Source organism: Kogia breviceps, chromosome 1 (assembly GCF_026419965.1).
Source record: "Kogia breviceps isolate mKogBre1 chromosome 1, mKogBre1 haplotype 1, whole genome shotgun sequence".
NCBI lineage: Eukaryota > Metazoa > Chordata > Mammalia > Artiodactyla > Physeteridae > Kogia > Kogia breviceps.
Window position 1 is genome coordinate 193,654,780 of NC_081310.1, and position 27,844 is coordinate 193,682,623.

Consider the following 27,844-nt stretch of genomic DNA (forward strand, 5'->3'; position numbering starts at 1 on the left):
CATGGAGCAACTAAGCCCGTGCACCACAACTACTGAGCCTGCACTCTAGAGCCCACGAGCCACAACTACTGAGCCTGCATGCCACAACTACTGAAGCCTGCACACCTAGAGCCTGTGCTCTGCAAGAAGAGAAGCCACCACAATGAGAACCCTGGGAACCGCAACGAAGAATAGCCCTCACTCGCTACAGCTAGAGAAAGCCCACACACAGCAACTAAGACCCAATGCAGCCAAAAATAAATAAATTTTTAAAAAAGCTGAAAGAACTCATCTCCAGTACACCTGCACTACAAGAGATGTTAAAGGAAGTCCTTCAGGCAGAAGGAAAATGATTACAGATGGAAATATACATCTACACAAAGGAATAAAAAGGACTGAAAATACTAACAACATGAATAAATGTCAAAATTTTCTTATTCTTATGTAAATCTTTTAAAAAGATAACTGACCGTTTAAACAGAAATAATAATAATGTGGTATGGGGTTTACAACATATATGAAAATAAAATATATGACAACAATAGCATAAAGGCCAGGAAGAAGGAAATGGTGGTATACAATTCATATATAGTATACACTATACATGAAGTGGTTTAACATCATTTGAAGATATACTGATAATTTAAGGTTGTATACTATAAACCTTGAAGCAACCACTAAATATTTATAGCTAAAAAAACAACAAAGGAAATAAAATGGAATAATAAAAAATTCTCAGTCTAAAAGAAGGCAGAAGAGAGGAAAAAAGGAACTAAGAATATATGGGACAAAGAGAATAAAATAAAATAGTCTTAAGTCTAATCATAGTAACAATGCATTAACTGTAAATGGTCTAAACACTCCAATTAAAAGGCAGAGACAGTCAGATTAGATTTTAAAAAATCAAGACCCAGCTGCCTACAAGAAACTCACTTTAAATATAGACACAAATGGTTAAAAACAGAAGTGCAGAAAAAAATATACCACGCTGACATGAATCAAAAGAAAGCTGGAGTGGTTACATTAATAACAAATGAAATCAATTTCAGAGCAAAGAATATTACTAGGGATAAAGAAAGTAATTTAAAAATGATAAATGGCTCAGTTCATTAAAAGAATACAACAATACTACATGCTTTGGACCTAACAACAGAGCTTTAAAATACATGAAGCAAAAACTAATAGAAATGAAAAAAGAAATAGACAAACCTGCAATTACAGTTGAACATTTCAAAACCTCTTTTCTCAATGATTGCTAGAACAATTAGACAGAAGATCAGTAAGGGTATAGAAGACTTGAACAACATAATCAACCAACTTGACTTAATTGACATTTATAGACTACCCCACCAAACAACAGCAAAATATACATTCAAGTGCACAGGGAACATTTAGCAAGACAGACCATACTCTGGACCATAAAACAAAACTCAATAAATTTAGAATAACTTAAGTCATACAAAGCATGTTCTCTGACCATGATAGAATTAAATTCAAAATTAGCAACGAAACACTATCTGGGAAATTCATAAATATTTGGAGACTAACACATTTTTAAATAATACAAGGTCAAAGAAGAGATCAAAAGGGAAAATTGAAAGTATTCTGAATTGAATGAAAATGAAAGCATATATCAAAATGTGTGAGATGAGCTAAAACAATGCTCAAAGGTAATTTTATAGCAATAAACACCTATATTAGAAAAGGAGAAAGCTTTCAAATCAATGACCTCAGCTTCTACTGCAAGAAAGAAGAACAAGAGAAAATTATATATAAAGTAGGTGTAAGAAAGGAAATAATGAAGATCAGAGCATAAATATATAAATATATAAATAAACAAAGAGAAAGATACTAAAGAAAAATCAATGAAACCAAAAGCTAGTTCTTTGAGAAGATCAATAAGATTGATAAACTTCTAGCCAGACTGATCATGAAAAAAGGAGATAAAACACACATGAAAGAAGGGACATCACTACAGTTTTTATAAATATTCAAAGAGAATAAGGGAATATTATGAATCACTTTGACATTTTAATGAAATGTCATTTGACAGTTTGACAATTTCATTTGACAATTTAAATGAAATGGACAAATTTCATGAAATATACTACCAAAGCTTGTGCAAGAATATAGAAATAACTTTAATAGCCCTATATTTATATTTAAGAATTGAATTTGTAGTTAAAACCTTCCCATAAAGAAAACTCCAGATCCATACAGTTTCATTGGTGAATTCTATCAAACATTTAAGGAAGAATAATACCAGTTCTATACAAACTCTCCAGACAACTGAAGAGAGGAGAATACTTTCCACCTCATTCTGTAAAACATTTTGATACCAAAATCAAACAGAGATATTACAAGAAAACTACAGCCTAGTATCCATCATGAACATATACCAATGAACAAAGAATACAAATAGAATCTAACACTATATAAAAAGGATGATATATCATGACCAAGGGGGATTTATCCTAAGAATGCAAGGATGGTTTAAAATTAAAAACTCAATCAGTGTAATTCACCATATTAAACTAAAAAAAGAAATACTGTATGATCTCTCTCTAGATGCAGAAAAAACATTTGAGAAAACTGAATATAACTTACTGATTAAAAAAAAAAAAGACAACAGCAAATTAGGACTAGAAGGGAACTTCCTTAACCTGATAAAGGACATCTACAAAAAACCTACATACTTTGGACAGGGATAATACAGGGTTGTCCATTCTCATCACTTATTCAACATTGTACTGGATGTTCTAGCCAGTGCACTCAGGCAAGAGAAAGAAATAGAAGGCATCCAAATTGGAAAGCAATAAGTAAAACCGTCTTTATTCGCAAAAGACATAATTAACTATGTAGAAAATCAAATGTAATCTACCAAAAATCTTCTAGAACTTTTAAGGGAGCTTAGCAAGGTTGCAGGACCCAAAGTCAATTATATTTCTATATACTAGCAACTAACAATTGCCAAATGAAATTTTAAAAAAAATACCATTTACAATAGCATAAGAATATGAAATAGGGATAAATCTGACAAAAGACATCATATACACCACATTCATTAGTCTTAAGACTAATATTGTTAAGATGTCAGTTGCCCTCAAATTGATCTGTGTATTTGACACAATCATAATCAAGATCCCAGCAGACTTTTATTTGGAGAAATGGACAAGCTGATTCTAAAATTCATAGGGAAATGCAAAGGACCTAGAATAACCAAAACAACTTTGAAAAAGAACAACAAAGCTGGAAGACTAACACTTGGACAAGACATGGTATAAAGCTACCATAATCAAGACAGTGTAATACTGGTGTGCAAATAAAAAATAGATCAATGGAACAGAACAGAGCATCCAGAAACAGACTCACATATATACGGACAAAAGATTTTTTTCCAAGATGCAAAGGCAATTCAGTGAAGAAAGAATGATCTTTTCAACAAATGATGCTGGAACAACTGGATAGTCATAAAAAAATAATAAATAAATATCGGCACGTTACAATATATACAAAGTGTTTATAGCGTATGCCTTGCACCATATACAAAGATTAATTAAAAATGGAATATCACAGATCTAAATCTCAAACCAGTTTTAAAGTGATCAAAAGATCTATATAGTCACCAATGAAGATAAATGGATGTCAAATAAGCATGTGAACATCACTGGTAATTAGGGAAATTCAAATTCAAATTGCAATGAGATATCACCACACACCTAGTAGAATGGCTAAAATTTTTTACACTGACCATACCAAGTGTTAGAGAGGTTGTGGAGGAACTGGAATTCTTATTCACTGGGTGGGAATGCAAAATGGTACAACCAATCTGGAAAACAATTTGGCAGTTTCTTAAAAAGTTAAACACACACCTACCATATGATCTAGTCATTTCACTTCTAGGTATTTATCTAAGACATATGAAAGCACTTGTTCACACAAAGGCTTGTTCATAGCAGCTCTATCTGCAATAGCCAAACCTGAAAACAACCCCAATACCCATAATCAGGTGAGTGGATGAACAAAGGTGGCATCTCCACACAATGGCTACTACTAAGCATTTAAAAAGAATAAACCATCTACACATGCAACAACATGGATACAATTCAAAATAATTAGGCTGAGTGAAAGAGAGCAATCAGAATTGTGCATACTATATGATGCCATGTATATAAAACTCTAGAAAATGAAAATGAATATACAGTGATAAAAAACAGAAAGTGGTCCTGGGGTGGCAGTGGGAAGACAAGGTGAGGCAGGACGGAGTGATTATCAAGGGGACATGAATAAACTTCTGGGAGTGATGGGTCTCTTCATTATCTTGATTGTGGTGAAGGTTTCATGGTGTATACATGGGTCAAAACTAATCAAATTGTAAACTTTAAGTATATGCAACTAGTTGTATATCAATTATACCTCACTAAAGCTGTTTAAAAAACCAAACAGGACATTTAAAACCCAAGTAGAAAAGATCTTTGGATTATCTACTTTGTTGAACTAAATGGATTAATTGATCTTTCATTAGAGTAGAAAATGGAAAGTTCAATCGTTTATTCATTCATTCATTTGTACAGCTTTTATAGAATGCCTTCTAGGTTCCAGGTCTTGTGTTAGTTACTGGCTATAAAAAGACATGGGCCCAAACTTTTACTCTCAAGTAGAAAGGAATAGCTCATGCAAGAACAATATTCTTGCCTAGAACTACTAAAAAGTCAGATAAAATTGAGAATTCATCTGTTTAATGACATTAGAGACTTCCTGAAGCAATGAGAACTAGAGGGCTAAGACTCCAGAAAGCAAAGAACCTACAAAATGTAAGCTTCCCTTCTACAGCTGTGTTTACCCTAGAGGTATTTGCTGATTCTGAACACAGGCACGAGGCTAAAAATCTAGGCGGGGAGTCAGAAAAACTAGCAGAGATTTGGGCAGAGACTTGCAGACCAGCATAGCATAAAGTCAGTTTCTTCCTCAGCACTTCTGCCAAATACTGGGGCCGTGTGGAGTATGAAGCTACAAACCTAAGCAGAAAAGCTCTGAACAAACCAGAGTAGAGATATTTTTAGCAGTTTTGAGAGACAAAGATTAGGGTCTGAAACCTGTCAGGGGAAGGGGCTCTGCAGAATACTCCAGGCTCTCAGTTGAACATCTTAGAGAACCAAGGGCAAACTAGAGGTAGGCTGAGAATTTTCAGTATTGCAAACCTGCCTCGACTTCGTGTAACTGCTGACTATTTAAGGTGATCAGTCACAACTCCACCTGCCTAGTGGAGGGAAGGATAAACTTTCTCTGGAAGAAATAACATCATCTGGACCTCTATGTTTTTATTTATAATGTTCATCACTCAGTAAAAATTACCAGGCATACTCACAGGCAGGAACACATGACCAAAAACCAAGTGAAAGAACAGACCACAGAAACAAATCCACAAGTTATCCATAATAACCTAAAAACTTAATATGCTTAAGAACACAGAGGAGAATATGGACAAAATAAATAAAACGATGAAAAATTTCACCAGAGATTTAGATCTATAATACAGAATCATTGGAAATTCTCAACAGAAAAACATAACATTAACATTGAAATCTCAATAGACATTAAATGGCAGATTAGACACAACAGAAGACAGGATCAGTGAATTGGAATATCTAAACCAAAACATGAAAAGAAAAGCCTGGAAAAGAGCAATGAAAACACATGGAACTCATGTAAGTTAGGCTACAGGGATGTACTGTACAACACAGGGAATATAGCCAATATTTTGCAATAACTGTAAATGGAGTGTAACCTTAAAAACTGTATTAAAATTTTTTAATTAAATTAAAAAATAAAGAAAGCAGCATGCCAATTACCCAGACTCTTCAGCTTACCTTTCGAGCTCCCACCTCTTATTACCATATTCATTAAAAAAAAGAAAACACATGGGACTCTGAAAATATCTAACATTTGTGTAATTAGAATCCTTAAAGGAGAGGGGACAGAGACTGAGGTAGAAGCAATATTTGAAGACATAATAGCCAGGAAATTCCTAAAACTGATGAAAGTTATCAACCCACAGATTCAAGAAGCTCTGTGCACCTCAAGCAGAACAAATACAAAGAAAACCATGCTGACATACATCATAGTAAGACTGTTGAAACCAAAACCAAATAGAAATCTTAAAAGCAGCCAGAGATCAAAAGACAATCATTCAAAGAGGCAACAAGATTTACAGCTGACTTTTCTCCCCAAAATGATGGCAGTCATTACCCAATGGATTGACATCTTTAAAGTATTAAAAGAAAATAACTGCAAATTTCTAATTCTATACCAGCAGAAATACACTTCAAAAATTAAAGTAGGGCTTCCCTGGTGGCCCAGTGGTTGAGAGTCCACCTGCCGATGCAGGCGACACGGGTTCGTGCCCTGGTCCGGGAAGATCCCACATGCCGCAGAGTGGCTGGGCCCATGAGCCATGGCCGCAGAGCCTGCACATCCGGAGCCTGTGCTCCGCAATGGGAGAGGCCACAGCAGTGAGAGGCCCGTGTACCGCAAAAAAAAAAAAAAAAAAAAAAAAAAAGTAAAATAAAGATGCCTTCTAGGCAAACAAAATAGAGAATTTATCACCAGCAAACCTGCACTAAAAAAAAAAAAAAAAAAAACTAAAGAGAGTTCTTCAGATACAAGGAATATGATCCCAGAGGGAAACATGAAATTGTAGAAAGTAATAAAGAGCAACAGAAAATGTAAATATGTGAGTAAATATACGTGGATTCTGACTCAGTAAAATAATAATGTAATATCTTATGAGGTTTAAAATGTATATAGAATTTAAATGCATGCAACAAAAATGCAAAAGTCTGAAGGGGTGTAAAGGCAATGAATGAGTTCTAGGATTCTGGTATTATCAAGGAAGTAGTAAAAGTGATAATTTGTATTATTCTTTGTAATAAGTCAAAGTGCATGTTGCCATCTCTTGGGTAACCAATAATAGACTGATAAAAAAGATTTCATTAATCCAAAAGAAGGCATTAAAGTCAAGTCTACAGGGGCCCTGGTTGTCACCACTCCTATGAAGCTCTAGGGAGATGATAAGGGGAGGAGTTTTCTTTTTACCCAGGACAGGGGTTTTGTCTCAGCAGCTGAACATATTAAGCAGAGGTAATTGTTGGTAACTAAAACCTTGAAGATCCCTCTACAGCGAGCCCCTCCCAGATTCCCAACCCAGCCAAGTACTTTTCCCTGAGTTACCTCCAATCCATCCACCCATCCATCCATCCATCTATCCATTCATTCATTCTCCAGACAAATCCCTAGTAAGATATTCCTCATACTGCGCTAGGGGCCAGGCCTACAGAAAGGAAGCAGGAGCAATCTCAGTCCTCAACAAACTCACACTCTACTGAGAAAGAATTAAACCAGAACTTTCTCAGACTTTAATATCCAAACAAGTCACCTGCAAAGCCTGTAGGTCTGGGAAAGGCCTTGATATTCTGCATTTCAAACAAGTCCCCAGGTGATGCTGATTCAACAGTTGTATTTTGAGTGACAAGGAATTAACAAACTAAACTACAGAGTGACAAGTGCTGACGAAATTGTGGTTCAGAGGTGAAATAACTCGCTGAATCTCCCACAATTAGGTGGAGTAGCTGGGATCTGACCCCAGATATATCTGACTCCAAAGCCTGTGTATGCTCTTTCCTGCCTCCCTATGGAGAAGGAAAGGAACTGTGGAACTAGGTAGGGTGGTCATTTAATGAGGCCTCAAGTAAAAGTTGTCCAGGCTGGATCTCAGTGGATGAACAGGGGTTTGCCTGGCAATGAAGCAGAACTGGGAGAAGACTCTTAACATAGAAACTGCTGTAAAAACACACAGGGCGAGGGCTATGAATTAGAAACCCTGGATTTTAATCCCACCCCAGCACTTACAAGCCTTAAAGTTTTGGCCAGCTTATGTAATTGCACCGTGCCTCAGTTTCCTCAGCTGTAGGATGGAGATAATCTTAATGGCATCTCCCTCACTGGGCTGGTGTGAGAATTAAGTTAGATGGTGTGTATAAGGGGCTCAGAACAGTGTGTGGCACAGGGTAAGCACTCGATAAATGTGAGCTCTGATTATTACAGTAGTAGTTGCTCAAAAAAGGAATGAGGGTATTTCAGTCAGATTCATTCCTCCTGTGCCAGGGGCCAACCTGTCAGGGCAGAAGACCAAGAGGCACTGGAGTTATTGCCCTGCAGGACTGACAGATGAGCTATCCGATGCTCTTTCCTGGTGGGGAGAGGCCCAGTTGTATTCTCAGACACACATCCCAAGGGCTGGAGGATGATCAAAGCACCCACTGCCCAAAAGCTCTTTCACATCTCTTAGCTCGTCTCCTCCTAATGACTGCAGAAGGGTATCAGGAGCCATCATCCCCGTTTTACCAGTATCAGAGGCCCAGAGAAGTGAAGTGACTTGCCCACTATCTCCCTGGATAGTAGAAGCAGAGAGGAACTCCTTAGGCCCTGGTCAATACTCTTTCCAGAAAGCCTTCTAGCACCACCTCAGGAGAAAATCAATACCAAAGACCTCCAGGGCAGAAGTTCCTCCAAAGCTGTCATGTTCACTAAACCATCAGCACTGATCAGGAAAAGCGTCCTTTCATCTGTCAGAGTGATGATGAGGATGTATCTGGCTCTGCCCCTGATCTGAAAAGAAAGATCTCCTAGGGGAAAGGTTGCAGGTAAGGGGATCTGGGGTTTATGAGAAGAGGACCACCTGGAAACCAATTCCCTTCGCTAATACAGCCCTTTCCTGGTACAAACAAGGACAGGCCAGGCACACGCCGGGCGCAGCTGGACTGCCTACCTAGTGGACTGCTTGGCCAGCATGGCCACATAGGTGACCACAAAGCTCTGAAACTTAGCCCGCTGCTCCTCCCAGCGATCGTCCACCGAGTAGTAGTTGGGCAGGGGTGCTCCAAAGAGGATCTCGCTGCGCAGGAGGGAGCTCTTGAGGTTTTCTGCAGAGAGGCCCTCGTCCACATACCAGTAGAACTCCGGGTGAGTCATGGCCAGCTCTAGGGAGCCTGCAGGAGCAGAGGTCAAGGGGTCCAAGGAGCTCAGTGCGTCAGCTCCCAACAACCCCGCATCAGGGTCATCCTGCCCTCCTCAACACCTCACCCCCTTTCTAAGGAAATGGAAAACTGTCCCAGCTTGGGCCACCTCCAACTGTCTCTAATAGAACGGATGGTTTAGAGAAATCACAGCTGTCCAAGGGGAGCAGCCCCCCAGATATGCTCAGGCGGCTCCCACTAAGTTTACACCTTCATTTCAGTTTGAACCTCACCTAATTCCAAGGCTCAGTCTCTGCAGTCCTGTAACTCCTTCCCATCCCAGTCCCGCCTCCATCTGCTTAGAACACCTCTCATGTGTCCCTTAAAAGGCAAACCCAAGCCCCGCCTCCACAGCCAGCCTCTGGCCCCTCCCCATCCTTTCTCAAGTCCCATCCCTAATGTACTTCAGACGAATGCACCTTGATCTTCCTTCAACCCCAGCCTCTCTCCAGATGCCCAGTTCTCTGTAACCACACCCCATCTTCCCTCGAACCAACCTCACGCCCAAGCCCCACCCCAAGCCTAACTCTGGCCACAGCACAACTCCCAGTCTCCGTCAATCCAGGTGTGCACACAAACCTCCTTCCTTGCCTCCCTCAGATCCCATCCTACACCCAACCCCAGCTCCCTGCCCTTCCTCAGTGATGGCCCCCAGGCCTGCCCAGCACTCAGCTCCAGCCTGACTCCACCTCACAGCCAATTCCGACCCCATCCTCCGACCAGTCTGTAAAGTACTGAGTCAAGAATCAAGCCTTCCCTTAACCTCCAAGCCCCGCTCCCAGCCTCCTTAACCACCCCCTTCCCTTCCAAGCTCCACCCACCCTCAGCCTCCACCCCTTACAAGCCCCGCCTCCAGCCTCCTTCAGACCTGGTCCCTACAGGCCCCGCCCCACCCACACCCAGGGCTGCTCACCCCGGATGTCGGCCAGATCCTGGCCCATGCCGTCATAGTAAATCTTGCCACCCCTCTCAGTGGGGAAGAAGTAGGTCATGAGCGAGCTGGGCGGGGAGCAGTAAGAGTAGGAGCCGAGCGGCAGGTCTTTCAGCACTTCATGGGGCTTCCAGCAGAACTCCCGGAAGCCCGGGTGGTCCATGATCTTGCGCTCAATCTCGTGGATTGTGACCAGCCGCTCACTCGTGAAAATGTTGCGCTCTGCGTCGCCACGCGCCAGGAAAATGAGCTCGATGCGCCAGTGCGCGTGCGTCTGGGTGTTGGCGCTCACATAGGAGTGTGAGTAGTCCCAACGCGAGGCGCCGCGGCGGGCACGGCTCTGATTGGCCGCAGCCGCCGTGGGGGGCGCGGCGCTGGGTTGGCGCCGCCCATTCTTGTCCAGTCCCTGGTTCACCTGGGCTTCACTCTGGTTGGCTGCCAGGCTCCCCAGGGGTGGAGTCTCTCGCCGAAGACGCCCGCTCCGATTGGCTGCTGGCTTCTGAGCGGTGGAGGTGTCCCACAATCCTGGGCCAAGCTGCAACGCGGCAGGGACCTGGTACTGGGCCCGGGCGGCCGGCCGCGAGCGATTGCCTAGACGTAGCTGCTGCAACTGCTCTGTGATGAGGCGTTGGAGCGTCTCAGAAGTGAAGTCGGCCAGGTCGCGCCGGTTGCGCCCCCAGGACCCAAACTGGGATTTGAGCGCCAGCGCGAGGGCGTCGAAACGCTGGGAGGCCTCATGGTTGCGGATCTCAAAGGCATTGTAGGAGATGTCAATGTCCAGCGGCGGGTAGTAGAGGAACATGAAGGCTGAAAGAGCCATGGGGATGCTGCAACCGAGGAAGAGCACCAGCCCCGCACAGCACGGATTGGTGAAGGCCCAACCCAGTGTATTCCAGAAGCCTGATGCTGGGGGCCAGGAGGGCAAGGTCCAGTGCCGCCAGCAACACTGCCCCCCTGCCCCAGCTTGGGGCCCCGGCTTCTGGGCCCTCCTAAAGGCCTCACCCGTTGCGTCCTCCTCCTCTTCCTGCTCCTCCTCTAGCCACACATCCTGCAGCAAGGGGTCATCCTCCGAGTCCATAGCCTACAGGAGAGGGAAAGGGTCAGCAGGCTGCAGAGAAGGAGAGGATGGCGCCCTGTAGCTGCAGTCGCCCACCCTGAGTGTTAACCCTGCCCCTCATAACCAAGACAAATACTACAGTGGAATTGCATCAAGCAGGCACTTAACTGAATTCAACCACATGTGTACAAAACAGAAAGAAAAACCGTGTTATTTGCCCATCACCTCTCCCAACTAGATCAGGGCTTTCAAGGTCACAGAAAAAGGAGAATCACAGCCGAGTTGCAAACAGAAGAGATATTCCTCCCCGTGTAAGGGATATTCGAGGGGAATTTTGACGATGTATGATTTCCCAATTTTTGCTGCATCCTCTGATTTTAGAACTCAAAGCCAATGTGAGGTGTGACTTCGCTGCAATCACTTCTATTTAACGAGCAACTATAAAGGCATCCAAAAGTATCAGGGTAGAAGGGAAAGAGCGCGCTCTTCGGAGTCAGACCCTAGTGTGCGTCCTGAACCTTAGAGTCTTCATCTATAAAACAGAGGTGGCCATTCCTGCCTCACGTGGCTGTGGGGAGTGTCAAGGGTGGAAGCACTTTCAGTCTGTGTAGTATATTATCTGTCACTTGAACAGATTTCTTTGCTCCTCTCTGGGGACTGTAATGTGCTCAGCCACTGCCCATGGGGCTCTGCCAGGGCTAGATGCCTGTCATAGTTCTCCTCAAGAACTCTCAATAGCTCCCCACCCCCTCTTCGGGACACTGCAGCTGTGGCCACTGTTTGTCAGGCTCAGACCACTTAATATGCAGCTCCAGGGACGTCAAACCTTTAGGCACAGACAGGGGCCGGGCACCTGTCTCCCCAAGACGTGGGCACAAGCAGCAGGAGGGCCTGGCAGGAGAGGGCAGCCTGAGGACTCCAGCAGGGTGGTCCAAAGGCAGGAGGCCTTCCGGCGTCCCCGGGCATGGCCTGTCCCCTTGTCCTGCCTGCCCTCTGTTTGGACGGAGAGAGACTCATTATCCAGTTAGAGGCCAGGCAGTGAGAAGGGGAAGCTAATTATGCCAGCGCTGGCTAATTAATGCTGTCTTTCCTATTAACATTCTCTAGAATGCCCCATTTCAATTAGACTGTCTGTCCGGGAAGAGAGGGGGCTGCCCTCAGCCCAAAGAAAGTGAAAAAGAGAGGGCAAGGAGAAGCAGGGAAACAGAGACTGAGAGACAGGACATGGGAGAGATGCGAGACAGAGAAAGATGAAAACTGGAGAGGGACCGGAGAGTGGAGTTAGGGGATAGAAGAGGAGGGAGGGGGTGCCGAGGGTGGGTGGGAGAGGAAGACTTGAAAGGGAGAGAGGCCTGGAAGGGGCGGGATTCCCATGGATGCAAACATTTAACTTCCCATTTCTGAGGCCCTAACACAAGCCTGCCAAGGGGATGCTACCTGCACTGAGGCCCAATGTGCTTTAGCAGAAACTTGTGGGAGTGAACCAGAGCCAGCTCAGACTCACCCCATCTCCAAAGGGCAAACCCAGGTCTGCATGTGGAGGTGGGGGATTGGGGGAACCTCCACCCCATCCCCAGCCACTGAAGGAGGAAGCTGATGGTAATATGGTGGAAAGGGACAGGGACCAATATTGCATTTTTTTCCTGGGGTCTAAGTTCATCCGCTGGCCGCCAGCCTCAGCCTGCCTTGCCCAGGGTACAGTTTACAATGTGTTGGTGTGTGAGTGGGTCTAAGACCAGGATTCTGAGTCGTGTCAGCACTCCCTGGGTGATCCCTCTACCCCATTGCTACTCCATCAGGAATGCTACTCCCTTCCCCAGATATCCAAGTTTAAAACATCTTTCAAGGCCTTGCCCAAGTGTCACCTCTGCCAAGAAGCCTTCCCAGATCTGAACACCCTGCACCCCGCACCCCCAAGCTACTTGTCTAAGCTTCTCACCACACTTTGGGGGTAAAAATTACTTAGGGACAGGGAGGGAGAGGCAGTGTAGCAGATTGTTGAGAGCCACGGTTTTGGAGGCAGACAGATTTGGGTGCAAATCCCAGCTGTATGACTTAGGGCAGACAGTGTAGCATTTCTGAGCCTCAGTTTTTCCATCTGCAAGACGGGGCTAACAGTACTCACCATCGAGGTTGCTAGAAGATATACAGAGCAGGCTGACCACAGTGCCTGGTAGGTATAAGTGCTTAGGAAATGACAGCTACTGTTCTTTTACACCCTGCTTCTCCCCAAAGGCTGTGAACTCCTAAAACAGCCATGGGGCCCATTGTATTTGCCAAAGACGGCCACGACAGTATCTCCCACAGCACACGTTCTTCTCGTGATGTGACTTTAAGACTTCTCCCATCAAGAAGTAATGTCTGCATTCCTTCCCTTGAATCTGGGTGGGCTGTGGCCACAGCAGAGCGAGGCACTGTGACTTCTGAGGCTATAGGTGCAAAGGGAGATGCAGCTTCCACCTGGCTGTCGTGGGACACTCATCCTTGAACCCCGCCACCATGCTGTGAGGAAGCCCAGATGAGCCCATGCAGAGAGACCACATGTAGGAGCTCCTGCTGACAATCAGCATCAACCACCAGATGTATGAATGAAAACGCCTCCAGTGATCCTGGGCCCCCTGCCATCCAGTCACCCCCAGCCTCCTAGTCCTCCCAGCTGAGGACCAGGTACTGTGGAGTCGAGCTAAGCCACCCTCTCCTGTGCCTGCCCTATGCTGACTCACAGAATCCATGAACATAATATTACCAGCTGTCACACATCACTAGGTGTTGGGATAGTTTGTTCCACAGCAACAGTAACTGAACCATTGCAATGGAGCCCTGTCGCATATGTATGACTCTGTGCCCTGCAGACTGTACTTGCTAGATTTAAGTGACCCATTCTGTCTCCCGGTGAGAGCCCCACAGCTCGGCGGACATGAACTCCAAGGGAGCAGGGACTTGGCTGTCATGTTCCCTGCTGTGTTCCTGTGGCCTAAGATACTCTGGGGAGGGAGGTTAGTGCCTAGCAGATATTTTTGTTAAATGAAGGGAGGAAAGGGAATCTCTGACGCTGGGTTTGATATTAGGTAGAACTTTCCCCTGGACAGAGGACAGTCAGATACCAAACAGTATAAGCATAGGGCAGAGAGTATGGTTTCTTCTGCCTGGGGTGGGAAGGATCTTGGAGAGGATGAGACGGATGAGGAGGAAGTGGACCTGATGAGTTGTCTAGCACTCCCCTCCCCGCCCCCACCACCATGCCCGCCTTCTCAGCCTACCCCTGAAAAGGAAAGTTGCCAGGTGGGAAATTACACATGGCTCCAGATCCAGCTCAGCCTCCAACTTTCTGTGTGGCCCTGGGCATGTCCCGTCCCTTCCTGGTATCCTGTCTCTCCCATCTGGCAGTGGGATGGTAAAAGCCCAGGTCCCTCCAGCTGTGACACCTCCAGACTCTCTGAGAAGCCCTAGTCTGCAGGCCAAGGGGGGTGGATGCAATCTGAGAGATTCCACCAAAACAAGGGAGGCCCGGCTGGCAGCTGGGGTCTGACACCAATGCCTCAGCTGGCAACCCTGTCCTCAGCGGCCCCTCCCAGGATGGGCAGCAAATCGCAGATTTGTTTTCCTTTCTCAAATTATGGGAATTGATTAGCTTAGTGAAGAGGAGTGAAAGGAGATAAGGATGGTTCCTTCAGTACCTCTCACTGACCCAGACAAAGAGCCCAAAGCAGGGCTGTCATCACGGGGGGCTGTCATCCTGCCTTCGTGATCTCCCATTAGGACGCTCCCGCTCCGTGACCGACATGTTTGCTCTCTCCCTCCCTCTCCATCCATCTCTCTCTCTCTCTCTCTCTCTCTCTCTCACACACACACACACACACACACACACTCTCTCTCTCTCTCTCTCTCTCTCTCTCTCTCTCTCTCTCTCAGAGACAGCCAGAACTCTGGGCCTCCCAGAGTTCATGGGCCCATGAACCAAGGTGGACACACATCCATGGAACATGGTTTCCCTCCTCTTGAGAAAAGCAAACGAGACAGCAGCCTAAAAGGGAACAGCAGACCCTGAGGAGCCTCTGAAGAAAGAAGCTGGCCCAATTTCGAGGGCCAGGCCTGGGGCAACCCAAGCCCACATTTGCAGCATTATCCCAATTTTGTAACAGAAAAAAAATCTACATATTATATGCATTAAAAAACCCATTAATAGTGGGTATCTCTGTCTGGGAGGATTATGGGTGATTTTTATTTTCTTCTTTATACTTGTCCATTTCCAATTTTTCTACAGTGATCAGGTACAGCTGGACTTTTTGAATCAGAAATAAACGTTATTTTAAAATAGAACATGGGGCTTCCCTGGTGGCGCAGTGGTTGAGAGTCCGCCTGCCGATGCAGGGGACACGGGTTCGTGCCCCGGTCTGGGAAGATCCCACATGCCGCGGAGCGGCTGGGCCCGTGAGCCATGGCCGCTGAGCCTGCGCGTCCGGAGCCTGTGCTCCGCAATGGGAGAGGCCACAGCGGTGAGAGGTCCGCGTACCGCAAAAAAAAAAAAAAAAGAAAGAAAGAACGTGTGTATGTGTGTAGAAGGGATTTTGTTAACAGCCTTCAACTCTTTGAGGAGTTACTATAATAGGCATGGGAGGGGGGAGGGTTCTGTCCTCCAAGGCGAGGCAACATGGAGAGTTGCAGCAAGAGGGATGCTGGTTAGAAAGCAGAAGGGCGTGGGGAGAGCAGGAGGTGGCAAATGCCCAATGAGTGAGGGAGTGTGGAATCTTCTATTCCCCTGAGATGGACAGAGGAGTCTTTAAAATGACCAGGAAGTAGATCCTGTCTTATGAGACTCCGAAGGGACATCAGAACACACCTGATCCCACTCCTTCATTTCACAGCTTAGAAACTAAGCCCAGCAAAGGGTGTTACCCAAGGTCCCATTTCAATGGCAGAGCCAGGACACTTGGCTCCAAGGAGCGCTCTGTCTGCTCCATCACCAGATGCTGGAGGCAGTTTTTGGCAGCCCTAGGGAATAACCAGGCCTGGGGAAGATGACATGGGGACCCAAAGAGACAACATAGGGAAGCTATTTTTAAGGTCGAGGAAAGAGGTATTCTTCAAGTCACAAGCCAGATGGACTTCCCCATCCAGACAGGACGGGGCTTTGGTGGGAGGTGGTATTGTCTTAGACACCCTCGGCCCCTCACTGGGCCCTGCTCTTCTCCAGAAAGGCTCCAAGGGATGTGGCCCCGTGCCTGAGCTGCCTGTATCCCTGTTTACAACTTCCCTCCTTCTGATGAAGGGGAACAGAACCCTTCCTTCTTCATTTCCCCATCCCAGCCAGACTATTAAAATGTAATAAAAAAAAATCACATTAGCCTTGCAGATTCGGCTTAAAGCACGTATATGTACATATAATTTAATGGTATTTAGGAGCTAATCAGCTTTTTCTTCGCGTCTAGGGGTGTTTTGCCTCCCTGGTTCAGCTCTGGTTCTTGGAAACATCTTGGGGTCTTTGATTTTCCTACTCTTGGGCTGAGAGATTTGGGTAGAAATTCAAAATGACATATTTTGAGTCAAACAGCTCCATTTCCTCCTGATGTGCTGCGGTGGGGACATTGTGCCCTCCTCCACTCTCTGGTTATGGATCTACCCCTTTGGTGAATTTAGCTCATCAGAGGCGGAGAAGAGAGGAAAGGAAAGGCGAGGGCTTGGTCCCTCCTAGGCGTCACTGTCCTAAATCCTAATACCCCATCTTCTAAGAGTCTGCCAGCCTCCATATGCCCCAGCTATGTGCCTGCTATCCAGAATTCCAAATGCTTCTTGGGTACCTGAGTACTCCATCTCAGGCCAGGAGGCTGCAGATACATTGGAGACATGGTGATGAAACTGGGTCAAAATCACACAGATGGGAGGAAGCCGGAAACCCAACTAGCTCCATGCAGAAACTGACACCCAGGAAGAGAATCATAACATAATAATTAGCTGTGCACCTACCACGTGCAAGCACCCTCTCTCATCCATCAGCCCTGCAAGGGAGGCTTTATAAGCATCCCCATCTTACAGAGTAATAAACAATCAGAGAGGTTAAGGCACTCTCTTGTGTTTACACAGCTAATAAGGCACGGAACTACCATTTGAACCTCAGGTCTACTAATCCCAAAGCCTATGTTCTTTTCACCATTCCAAGCAGCCTTTGAGTTCCTTGAGAGCTGAGATGTAAATACTCACTGAGGAAACCTACTGCCCTTTAGCAAGCCTGTAGCATCCCTGTTAAGACCTGAAAGCACGCAGGTCTCAGCAATTCTGCTTTTAGTAGGTGACAGGCAGCTCAGGGCATGATGCAAAGGAAGTCTCCCCCGGCCTTGGATGCTTGGCCTTCCCTTCAAGGAAAGCATGGATGTGACGGTTAATAGTATGTGCCAGCTTGACTGGCCCACGGGATGCCAGACATTTGACCAACGATGATTCTGGATGAGCAGACAGTAAAGCAGACGGCCTCCCCTAGTGTGGGTGGGCCTCATCCAATCAGTTGAAGACCTGAAAGGAACAAAAAGGCTGAGTAAGAGGGAACACTTTCTGCTGACTTTCTGAGCTGGAACGTTATTGGTCTCTTCCAGTCTTCAGACTCAGACTGAAACATTGGCTCTTCCTGGGTCTCGAGTCTGCTGGCTTTCAGACGGGAACTTACATAATCAGCTCTCCTGAATCTCAGGCCTTTGGACACAGACTGGAGCTACACCATCAGCTCTCCTGGGTCCCAGCCTGCCAACTGCAGATGTCGGGCTGCCTCAACTCTTCTCAATCTCTCTCTCTCTCTCTGCCTAATCAACATCCTATTGGTTCTGTTTCTCTGGAGGACCCCCACTAATATAATTTCCCCAGAGGGAAAGTGGGGGTGAAGCAGGGAGCCCCATCCCAGCAGCTGGATCCTAGGACCCTCCTGGACTCTTCTCTCAAGAAGCCCCAAGTCCTATCCAGAAGCTCAGATGAAAATGGCAACAGAGACGGAACGCCCTTCAAATCCACAGAGGAAGGAGTGTGGCTGGGTGGCTTTCTGAGCCTTTTCCCCAACAAGAAGACCCTAAATCTATCACCCCCATCCTCCCTGCCCCAGCCCTGCAGAAATCTGGCTTCACAGCTGCCGCTGAAGCAAACACCTGCACCTACTCCCCATCAGACCTCCTGCCCCCTAAGAAATACCATTCTCTTGGCTAAATTTGCCAACAGAGGGCAGGAAGAGGGGTGTACACGACCACTTCTCCCTCCAAAGAAAGTCTGGGTTTATTTATTGGGAGCCCAGGGCGGGTGGGAGAGGGAAGGGATCTGGGAGAGGGGCTCTGTGGTGAGCCTCCCATCCGGGCGCCTCATTTCTCAGAGAGAGGCAGGCTGCAGAGATGGAGAACATGAAGGACGATTGGCCTCCCCAGGTTGACAGCCGGTGAGGAAACTGTGGGCACTGACTCGGAAGCCCAACAGCTCGATATGCATCAGGCAAACAAGCTTTGATTTCATCAATATATCACCCGGGGGAACATCCCAGCCAGCACCAGAGGGACCCGACATTAACGGTCACAACGGCCTAAGCCTCCCCCCTATTCTGTGTGTTCTCTCTCTGGTGGACTCGGTGGAACAGAACTGGTCCCTCAACACTAAGAGGGATGTCAGCTATTAAGAGCACCAGGGCCTGGGCTTCCCTGGTGGCGCAGCGGTTGAGAATCCGCCTGCCGATGCACGGGACGCGGGTTCGTGCCCCGGTCCGGGAAGATCCCACGTGCCGCGGAGCACCTGGGCCCGTGAGCCATGGCCGCTGAGCCTGCGCGTCCGGAGCCTGTGCTCCGCGACGGGAGAGGCTACGGCCGTGAGAGGCCCGCGTACCGCGAAAACAAAATAAAACAAAACAAAACAACAAAAAAAAGGGCACCAGGGCCTGATTTTGGGGGGAAGGGGGGAGAGCCAGCCCTGGCTCTGCCACTAACTGGGTGCCTTGGGCAAGTCTCAGTTTCCTGATCTGAAAAATGGGGTGGTGACACCCTGCTGGCTGAGTCACAGCAGCTAGTACGGTCAGGAGCTCCACAGATGGGAAGAGCCCCAAACCTGGCCCCTGCTCGTGGCCAGGTCTACAAGTCGGCTGGAGCTGACTTTTCTAGCCTCTGTTACATCGGCCCTCAGACTTTAATATGGATCAGTCACCGGGTGTACTTGTTAAAAGGCAAACTCCTGGGCCAGACACTAGATCCCAACAATCAGATGCTCAGGGGATGGGGCTCAGGAATCTGTATTTACACCACCTCCCCAGGTGATTCTTTTGCAGGTACTCCAGGACTATTCTGTGAAAGACCCTGCTGCCCTGGCCACCCTCCCCTATTCCCAGTGGCTTCCTCCAGCCGGTGACCTTGCCGTTGGCCTTCCCCTTGCTGGGGCTCACACTAGCCTCTCCTCAGGCTTCTCCTACCCCCGGCTCTAGGGATGGACTCAGCCTCCTGGATTTCTGGCCAGGGCTCACTCCTCCAAGCACCCCTTCCTTCAGCCATGGGGAGGGGAGAAATGATGCCATTTGGGCCAGGAATAGTACTTTATGTCCAGAGAAAGGACACACACAGGCCATCCAGATCTGCCATCCAGCCCTTTCTGGTGGGGCAGGCAGCGAAAGAAAACAGAAGGCCCCAGGCAAGCGGCTTCCCATCCGCCGAGCACTGTTGTGCGCCGTCACTGGCGCTTCACTTGTTTACGCCTTGTCTGATCCAGCCTCAGCTCTACAAGGCGGCAGGAGTGGGGCTGAGATCTGAGCCTCTGCAGGCCTGAACCAGAGCCCAGCCTTTCCGCCACTGCGCTCCACTGCCCAAGGGAATTCCACTCACAGACGCACTCTTGTCCCTCCCTCCCCACCCTGTTCCGCCTGCACAACTCAGGCCTCACAGCACAGACCCATCAGGCCTGCCCGCCAAGCCGTCTTGCATTTCTGAGACAAAGGCAATAAAAGCTTAATGGGGGACTTCCCTGGTGGCGCAGGGGTTAAGAATCCGCCCGCCGATGCAGGGGACACGGGTTCGAGCCCTGGTCCGGGAAGATCCCACATGCCGCGGAGCGACTAAGCCCGTGCGCCACAACTACTGAGACTGCGCTCTAGGGCACAAGCCACAACTGCTGAGCCCGCGTGCTGCAACTGCTGAAGCCCGTGTGCCTAGAGCCCGTGCTCCGCAACAACAGAAGCCGCCTCAATGAGAAGCCCGCACACCGCAATGAAGAGTAGTCCCCACTCGCCGCAACTAGAGAAAGCCCGTGCGCAGCAATGAAGACCCAATGCAGCCAAAAGTAAATAAATAAATTTTTTTAAAAAAAGCTTAATAAACCCAGCGATACTTACAGAGCCTGTGAAATACAGCCAGGGCCCCAGACACCCCTCGCCCGAAGGATCAGAAGGTTCCTGAAAACCCTCACTGAATACCTTGGTCGACCTGTCCAGGCCGCCTCTTCCCCCACCCCCAGTCCCAAGTCCTGGCTGCTGTCTGGAATTCGTGGGAGCAGGAGGGCCCACGGGGCCCAGCAGCCGGTCAGCTCCCCAGCCCCCAGACCGCTGTATTAATAAAAAATAAAAAGATCCCCACAAAATACAACCAATAACAATAGCCATAAAAGCCAAATTGGATTTCTTCCCGGCTGATGAGCTCAGAGCCCTTCTCTCTCTCTGAGACCCAATTAACAAATATGTAAAACAATTCCCCTTGCATCTCCTCTCTGGCCCCAGCTGGCTCTTCCTGCGAGCTCAAGCTCAGGGGCAAGAGAGGAGGCGTCAATGCGGGAGGGGTCCTGGGGCAGCAGCAGTGGCCCTGCAGGCTGGGAGTAGGGACCTGCCCTGCCACCAGCCTGCTGTGTTACCTAGAACATGTCACTTAACGTCTCTGGGTGGGTGGTTTCCCACCTGTCAGATGGTGGGTTGGGAGAGATGCTCTCTAAACTCTCCACCTCGGATTCTTAGCTGCTGCCCAAGAGGCGGAGGCAGAGGAAGGGGAGGGGTCCCCCTTCATCCCTATTCAGAAGCTAACATATAACTGGATGGGGGTGGGGACACCCAGGCTGGGTCCTGATGTACCATCAAGCCAAGAAGCAGGAACAGCCAAATAAAGCGTGCTGGCTGGGTGCCATCGGCTTCGCTGGGACATAGCAGGTGGTAACCTGCCAGTCCTTAGCTCTGAGGAAAGCTTTGGAGACCGCTACCCCTCCTCTTCCCCCACATACCCAGACCACATCTGTGGGTCTGGGGACGTTCCAAGACTCTTCTTGGCCCCATACCACAAAAGCAAAGCTTGAGGGCTAACTGGAAGCTGAAAGATAGAAAGCAGACAAAGTGCTCAAAAACACACCGACGGGACCCCACGACTGGTTTGGGGTGGAGCTGTAGGAAGGGGCTGTATCCCCAGCCTCACTGCCCAGAAAGAAAGTGAGAAGCCTTAGGACAAGTCTCCCCTTCTGAGAACCTGGGGCTCCCCCAGCCCCTGCCGCCTGGGCTCGTGGAAGGCCAAGGAGGTCAGCCCCAGATGAAAGCAGCACAGCAAGGAGATGTTGGCGACTGCTGGGGCCCTCGTGCCCCTAAGACATAGCCTTGATCCTGTCCTTGATCCTCTCATCCTGAGGGATTGAATGATGCTTCATCTCTGCAGCAACTTACAGCTTGTAGGTGATTTTCAAACAGGTTTTCTAGTCTTAGGAATTATTTCCAATTTGCAAGCTAGAAAACTGAGGCTAAAAGCAGTAAAGGGATTTATTTGAACCTGACTTCTGAGAAGCCCAGTACTCGTCTCATTATACTAGGTTTTATTTGAGTCTCACGTGTTGGAAAACTCTCACCGCGCTAGTCTGCCTTCCCAGGCCCCACTGGTGTGCGCACACGTTGCCCCCCCATCCCCCCCGCCAGGAGTCATTCTGGCCACAGGCACAACCCTGGCTCCTGGGAAGGGAGGAGAGAAGAAGCATCAGGGGGTGACATCCAACTTCATCATCTTGGTTTGGCTGGGTGGAAACGCGCCTTCCGTACCTGCATGGGGAAGTGCTTCCTGGCTACCCTGCCGATTGGCAGTGCAGGTGCGTATAGTGGGGAGGGAGGGGTCAGTCCGGGAGGTGCACTCAGAGCCCTTCCACAGCCGGGGTCAGCAGAGAGGCCCCTGGCAGGGTGGGGAGTCTGACCCTGGCCCTCAGCCCACCCTCTATGATGGTGTAGCTGCCTACAGAGACAGGAACAGAGGGCTGGAGCTCAGCTGCTGGAGCAGAGGGTCCAAGATGAAGAACAGACCCCATGTAGCACCCCTCCCCAACTCTGCTGCCTTTCCTATGAAATGCTTGGGAGATTCAAGGCCCCAGGAACTCAGAACTGTTGCTCCTGGCCCTACTTCAGAGGCCAGGAAAGACCCAATGAAACCACCTGGGCTCCAGAATGTGGGGCCCCTCCTGTCCCTCCCCCACCCTGCCCTGTGAGGCAGTGTCATCCGAGGCCACACAGGAACTTCCCTCAAATCCTCCCACAATGATAGGGCTCAGTCTCCTATTTGCTCATGACCTTGGGCTAGTCTTTCTTCCTTCCTGGGCCTCAGTTTGCCCTTCTGTAAAATGGGACGGCTGGACTCAATGAGATTTCAGGAATTTCCTAGTTCTGTCATTTGGAGTCCTCAAAAAGCCAGGACACAGAAGTGTGATAACAGAGAAGACGGGGTGGCTTAGGGCTAGGGAAGCAGCTGGGAAGGTGAAGAGGGTTGCAGATTTTGCAGTCTCCTGGGTTCCAATCCCTGCCACAGCCAGGAGCCAGAGGACCCCGGTGACCAGAGGGCCCTGCACAACGGGGTAGGGATGGGATATGCAGTGAGAGGGCAAGGTTCAAGGATTCAGACTCTGTCTCCCTGACTCTGAGCTGAAGGGTGTTGCAGCGGACAAGAACAGAATCCTCTGCCTTGTCAGTACTTGGCGTCGGGTGTGGCCAAATCCAGGCCCTGGCTGTCAAAGTCTCTCGGCCCCATTCACCAATTCTACGTTTATGCATTCATTCACTCATTCATTCATCATCTTCATTCATTCACTTGTTGGTGCTTGCTATGTAAAATAAGGACTTTCTGTTAAACCATCTTATCTTAACTTTGTGGTGTCTTGAACTCCTTTCCTCTGTAAGGCTCCGTGAACCTCCACATCCCAGATCTATTCTCATGAGCATTAATGCCCAACAGTGCCTCTTGGCTGACTTCCCTGTTCATCGCAAATTTCTGGCTCTGTTACTCTGGGATCATCCACTCAAAGCCTCTGGAAGACCAGGTCACCAAGTCAGGAACCCTTGCAGGGAACAGGCAGCAGCTACTAACCTACAATGCTCTTCACCAGCCAGCCTCTTCCCAGCTTCTCTGGTTGGAGAAGGGAAGGGGGTTATTTTTCTTCTGGCTGCTGAGAGATCAAAGCCTGATTTCTCTCTAGCTTAGCTGAATGTCTCCCAGGCCTGGATTGCAGAGAGGAACCAAAACCAGCATCCTGCCTTTGTGAAGTCACAAGGCGATATTATAAAACCAGCAAATAATATTTCAGACAGAAAGTTCTCACATATGATTATGTCCAGAGGTATGCAAGTCCCAGCTGTATCTACATGGGATGAAAAGGGGAAACTGCTGGATGAAAAGCCAGAAGAGCCCTGCCAGTCTGCCAGATGCTGCTCACATCTGGATATCCAAAAAGCGATCTGTTCGGGGGCCTGGTAGTCAAGGAGCAAATGGTCAATCCACGTCACCCTGTCAACCAGGACGCAGACCGAGCCCATATGTACAAATTACCCAGATTACTGAAGGGTCCAAAAGGTCGTTTGATTTCAATCACACTCATCTGTAAGGACCCAAATCAAGTTGATATAAAGGGCAGAGCACGAGCCACAATCGTCATATGGTGGTCACGATCGTGCTCTGAGGCCAGCTTGCCTGGGTTTGAGTCCTGTTTCCGTGGCTTACTGGCAAGCTGTTTAGTCTGTTTCACATTTCTCATCCTTAAAATGGAACAATGTTGGTACCTCTCTCCTAGAGCAGGTATGAGGATGCAATAAGATAATACCGATAAAGCCCTAAGCCCAGTGCCTAGCAGGCAGTCAACAGTCAAGATGCGTTGGCCACTGTGATAATCATCGTTCTCATTGGGGTCATCACCCTGCAGAACCCGCCCGACTAAGAACACGGGAAATCCCCCCGGACGGTGCAAAGGCCAATACAGTGCGAAGAGCGGGGGTGAAACACGCGCTCCTCCCCAAACATCCCAGGAACCCCAGTTTGCCACAACTGTTCCAACTCCAACCCCATTTAAGCTGCCTTCCTCCGAGACAAGATCGCCACACTCTCCTTCGTGACAGGAGTGGCTTCCAGCTGGCAGTTATGTCTCCTCTATTAACAAGGTTTGGCACAGGACGCATCGTCCAGGTGCTAGTATGTGTGTTGGATGCCTCAAGCAGATGGCTGGGCGGGGATGAGCCTTCCCTAGCGTACCCCCTCTCCCACCAAGACATCCAGCTGGGGAGGGCACCCAATTGTACTGCAGGCACCACCCACAGGAAATGTCCTGCTCACTGTGAAATGACCACTGGCCTGGATCATGTTCTCTTGCCCCAGAGGGCACCTGGGTCCCTCTTCTACTTCTGCTGGGGGACCTGAGTGAGCTATTACTTATCATCCATCGCCTCTGGTCCAGGGAGGGGGTGCTGGGGCAGGGATGGGAGACTCTGGTGAGCCCTACAAGGACAGAGACTGAGGCTTTTCCACGTGTGCATGGCTGGCACACAGTGGGGCTGCTCAGGCGGACCCTCGTGGGATGGGGGATTAAGGAGGAGGCTTTTTCTGGTAGAGGAGATTTCAGCCTCTGGACACTGTATCCCAAGACACCATCCCCTAGTTCCAGGGAGTGCCCCCTATAAGAGACCCGGTGGCACCTGCTGGTATCGGAATCCAAGCCAGTCCTTCCCACTGTCACGACTTCCTCATTCCCAGCGGTCAAGTTCACTGATACGGCAAGACCCTAATCTTCCACCCAACGGCCCTTTCCAAATTGCCCAGATTCCCAGTCTGGTTCCCTCACAGGGAGGAACGAAGAGAGAAAGCAGGATGCCAGGACTAAGGGCATCTCTGGGAGTTCCCCATGCCTAGCGGGTTCTCTCCCTTGAGTTCAGGGAGAAACATACCCAGACCCTACGCTTCGCTAACGTCCCCCCAGGGGCTGGTCCCAGGACCCTGCGCCGGGCTTCTTCCTTCCAGGTTTTGGCAGAGGGTCAGCCTCTGCTGGCACCAATGCCAGCACGCGTGACGAGGCCTAGGGGTGTAATATGAATAGTCTGCTGCTGCCCATGAGCTCCTCCTTGCCCTTGGCTTTGGTTCCAAACCTTCTCCCTCCTCACCTCCAGAGTAAATCTGCTAGCAGGGGCTCTGCAGGGCTCCACATGCCTCTTTCCGAGCTGTGTGGCCTTGGGCAAGGGAGTCAACCTCTCAGGCCTGGGTCCTTCAACTGCAAAGTGGAATACGTACACTTACCTTCCAGGGTCGTTGTGGGGATTACATCAATTAGCCCGCATCAAGCGTTTAGCCCTGTGCCTGGCACATGGCAAATGTTCTGTATCTGGTAGTGCTGTTGTTCACAGTGATGAAAGGGGGGACCTGGGCAGGTCAGCACGGTCAGTCTTGATATCGGGGGGGATGCAGAAGAGAGGGCTTGGCAGTGAAAACCAGCTGCATCTCACCTCTGTGCTTGGAAGGGAAGTGTTAGGTTTACTGCCTGCACCCGTTCAATCCCCTCCACTGGGGCCATGTGGACGCTTCCCACATACTCAAGGAGGCCAGCCTGGCCACATGGCATGCCAGCCTGGGATTCTGAGATTCAGGCTCTGCCACCAACATGCTGTGTGATGCCGGGCAACTCACTTGCCCTCTCTGAAGTAAATTCCCCATCTGCAGAGGCCTCTCGCAGCCCTAACCTCTTATGGAGTTAAATTGTTTTTCATAGTCCAGGCTTCACAGCGGGACTCCCGCCTGAGCCCATCCCCCCAGGCGGACAGGTCTGGGCTCTCATGGCTGGGGACAGAGCCCAAGATGCAGAGGTAAGACCCCCAGTTCCAGCCCCAGCCTGGAAGCCTCGAGTACTGATCCTGGGATGGCCAGAGCTAAAGTCTGCCCTTTCCCCCCAGGGCCCAGCCGGCAGATGAATTTACATTCTTTTGAAAACCATTACGTAAGTGGGTTTCTTGACCAAAAAAAAAATGTATTGAATGAATGAATGAATGAATGGCAGCAACAATGCAGAGTACCGGGCAAAATAGGGGCTCTTGCTTCATCCAGATGAAAATCTGACCCCAGCTTGGCCCCTTCTAGCTGTGTGGCCTTGGGCAGACGTCTTGACTTCTCTGAACCTTGGTTTCCCCTCATGTTAAATGGGGCTATCAATCCACGTGCCATGAGATGGTTGCGAGGTTAAGTGGCCCCTTCCATTTACACGTGTAGATGCTTGGTACCTGGCACATAGTAGGTACTCAACAGATGGCCGCTATTATTATCAGGATTGTTATGACAAGCCCGCTGCTCCCATTGTAAGGCAGAGGAACCGAGCCATCAGCCTTGTTTGGTGCCCATTTCCAAAGAGCTCTGACTACCAGAGACCCATTATCTCAGTCCTCCCACCTGTGTACCTCCCAGCTGGTGAGAAGCGGTGCAGCGTCTGGCCTCACAGGGCCAGGCAGGGAGTGAGCTCGCCGGGGAGGCTCTGCCACCTTCCCTGGACCAGTCCTGGCGGCATACCTGCTTCCGGCCTTAGTCGAGCAGCTAGAGCAGGAGCCACGCTGTCTTGCCCGTGAAATGCAACTTTTGGAAAACATGCATATTTGTGAGTTGGTGCGTGTTTCTATTTCGGGCCCACACTGCTCTCTTTACTTATTTTCCCTGGGCTTTGCATTTGGAACCCAGCTTGCAAGGGTGTTTTGACAGACTTTGACGCTGCTCCAGGCTTCTCTGGCAGGAGACGTGCTCAGGTGTGGGAAGGGCGGGCAAGCGAAGGAAGCTTTCAGATGACAAGCCCTCTTCCTTGGCTACAAGTGACAGATGATCAGACACCCCTGCCTCACTGTCCTAGCTCTCAGTTTCTCCAAGTATAGGTGGGGGAAGAATATAAGAGGTCCGGGTGGGGAGCGATTTCAAAGAGGGGGAAGGGAACCAAAGAGGCCAATCATTGAGTTTCCAAGCATCACAATGTTCACATCATTATCAATACCAATAACGTCATTATCAACCACTGCTGCTGCCACCACCACCACCACCGTTTCGGGGCACCTATTTTTATGACTGAGAGGGGTCGGCTGATTGCCCTCAGGGAAAGCTCCTCATCTTTCAGCATCTCGCGTGGCTCATCTGTAGAGGTGATTTTCACAGTACCCAGCTCATGGGGCTGTGAGGAGTGGTCACTTAGCCAAATGGTAGCGATGACTGTCTCTCCCCCCCGCCCCCCCCCCCGGCTGCAGACGCTGGCCAGCTGCCCGGGGACAGCCTACTTGGTAGAGCCTTCGGGACTCGGAGTTGACTGCCAAGCCTCTACCTACCAGGCTTGGCCTCTAACGCTGCTCTCAGCTAGTCCCTCCTTTGTGGCCACTGGCAACCAGCCCAGAGTCTGCCTCAAGGGAGGAAGGGACTCAGACAATTCCATCCGCCTCTGCATGACCAGGTGAGTGGAAGGGGAAATGAGGAGACAAGGGAAACATGTCTAAACTATCAGAGAAAAGGGCTTAAACCATAATTCCAAGATTCCGAGGGTCACGGGATCGGGGTTTTAGTCCTGACCCTTCCACTCATT

The 27,844-nt window shown here is 48.8% G+C and overlaps 1 protein-coding gene across 2 annotated transcripts in view; it reads right to left on the reverse strand.

The window, feature by feature from the left end:
* The window catches only part of DISP3 (dispatched RND transporter family member 3), a 54,247-nt gene that overhangs the window by 23,512 nt on the left and 2,891 nt on the right, over nt 1-27,844 (reverse strand). Inside the window, exons 2-4 of one of the 2 annotated variants that reach the window (XM_067017493.1) lie at nt 17,240-17,548; nt 9,967-11,065; nt 8,807-9,026 (exon numbers count right to left, since the gene is read on the reverse strand). In XM_067017493.1, coding sequence (XP_066873594.1) covers nt 8,807-9,026; nt 9,967-11,062 — 1,316 coding nt within the window. In that variant the 5' untranslated portion in view covers nt 11,063-11,065; nt 17,240-17,548. The remainder of the gene's footprint in view (nt 1-8,806; nt 9,027-9,966; nt 11,066-17,239; nt 17,549-27,844) is intronic. The other variant, XM_059041768.2, reaches the window with a different exon arrangement.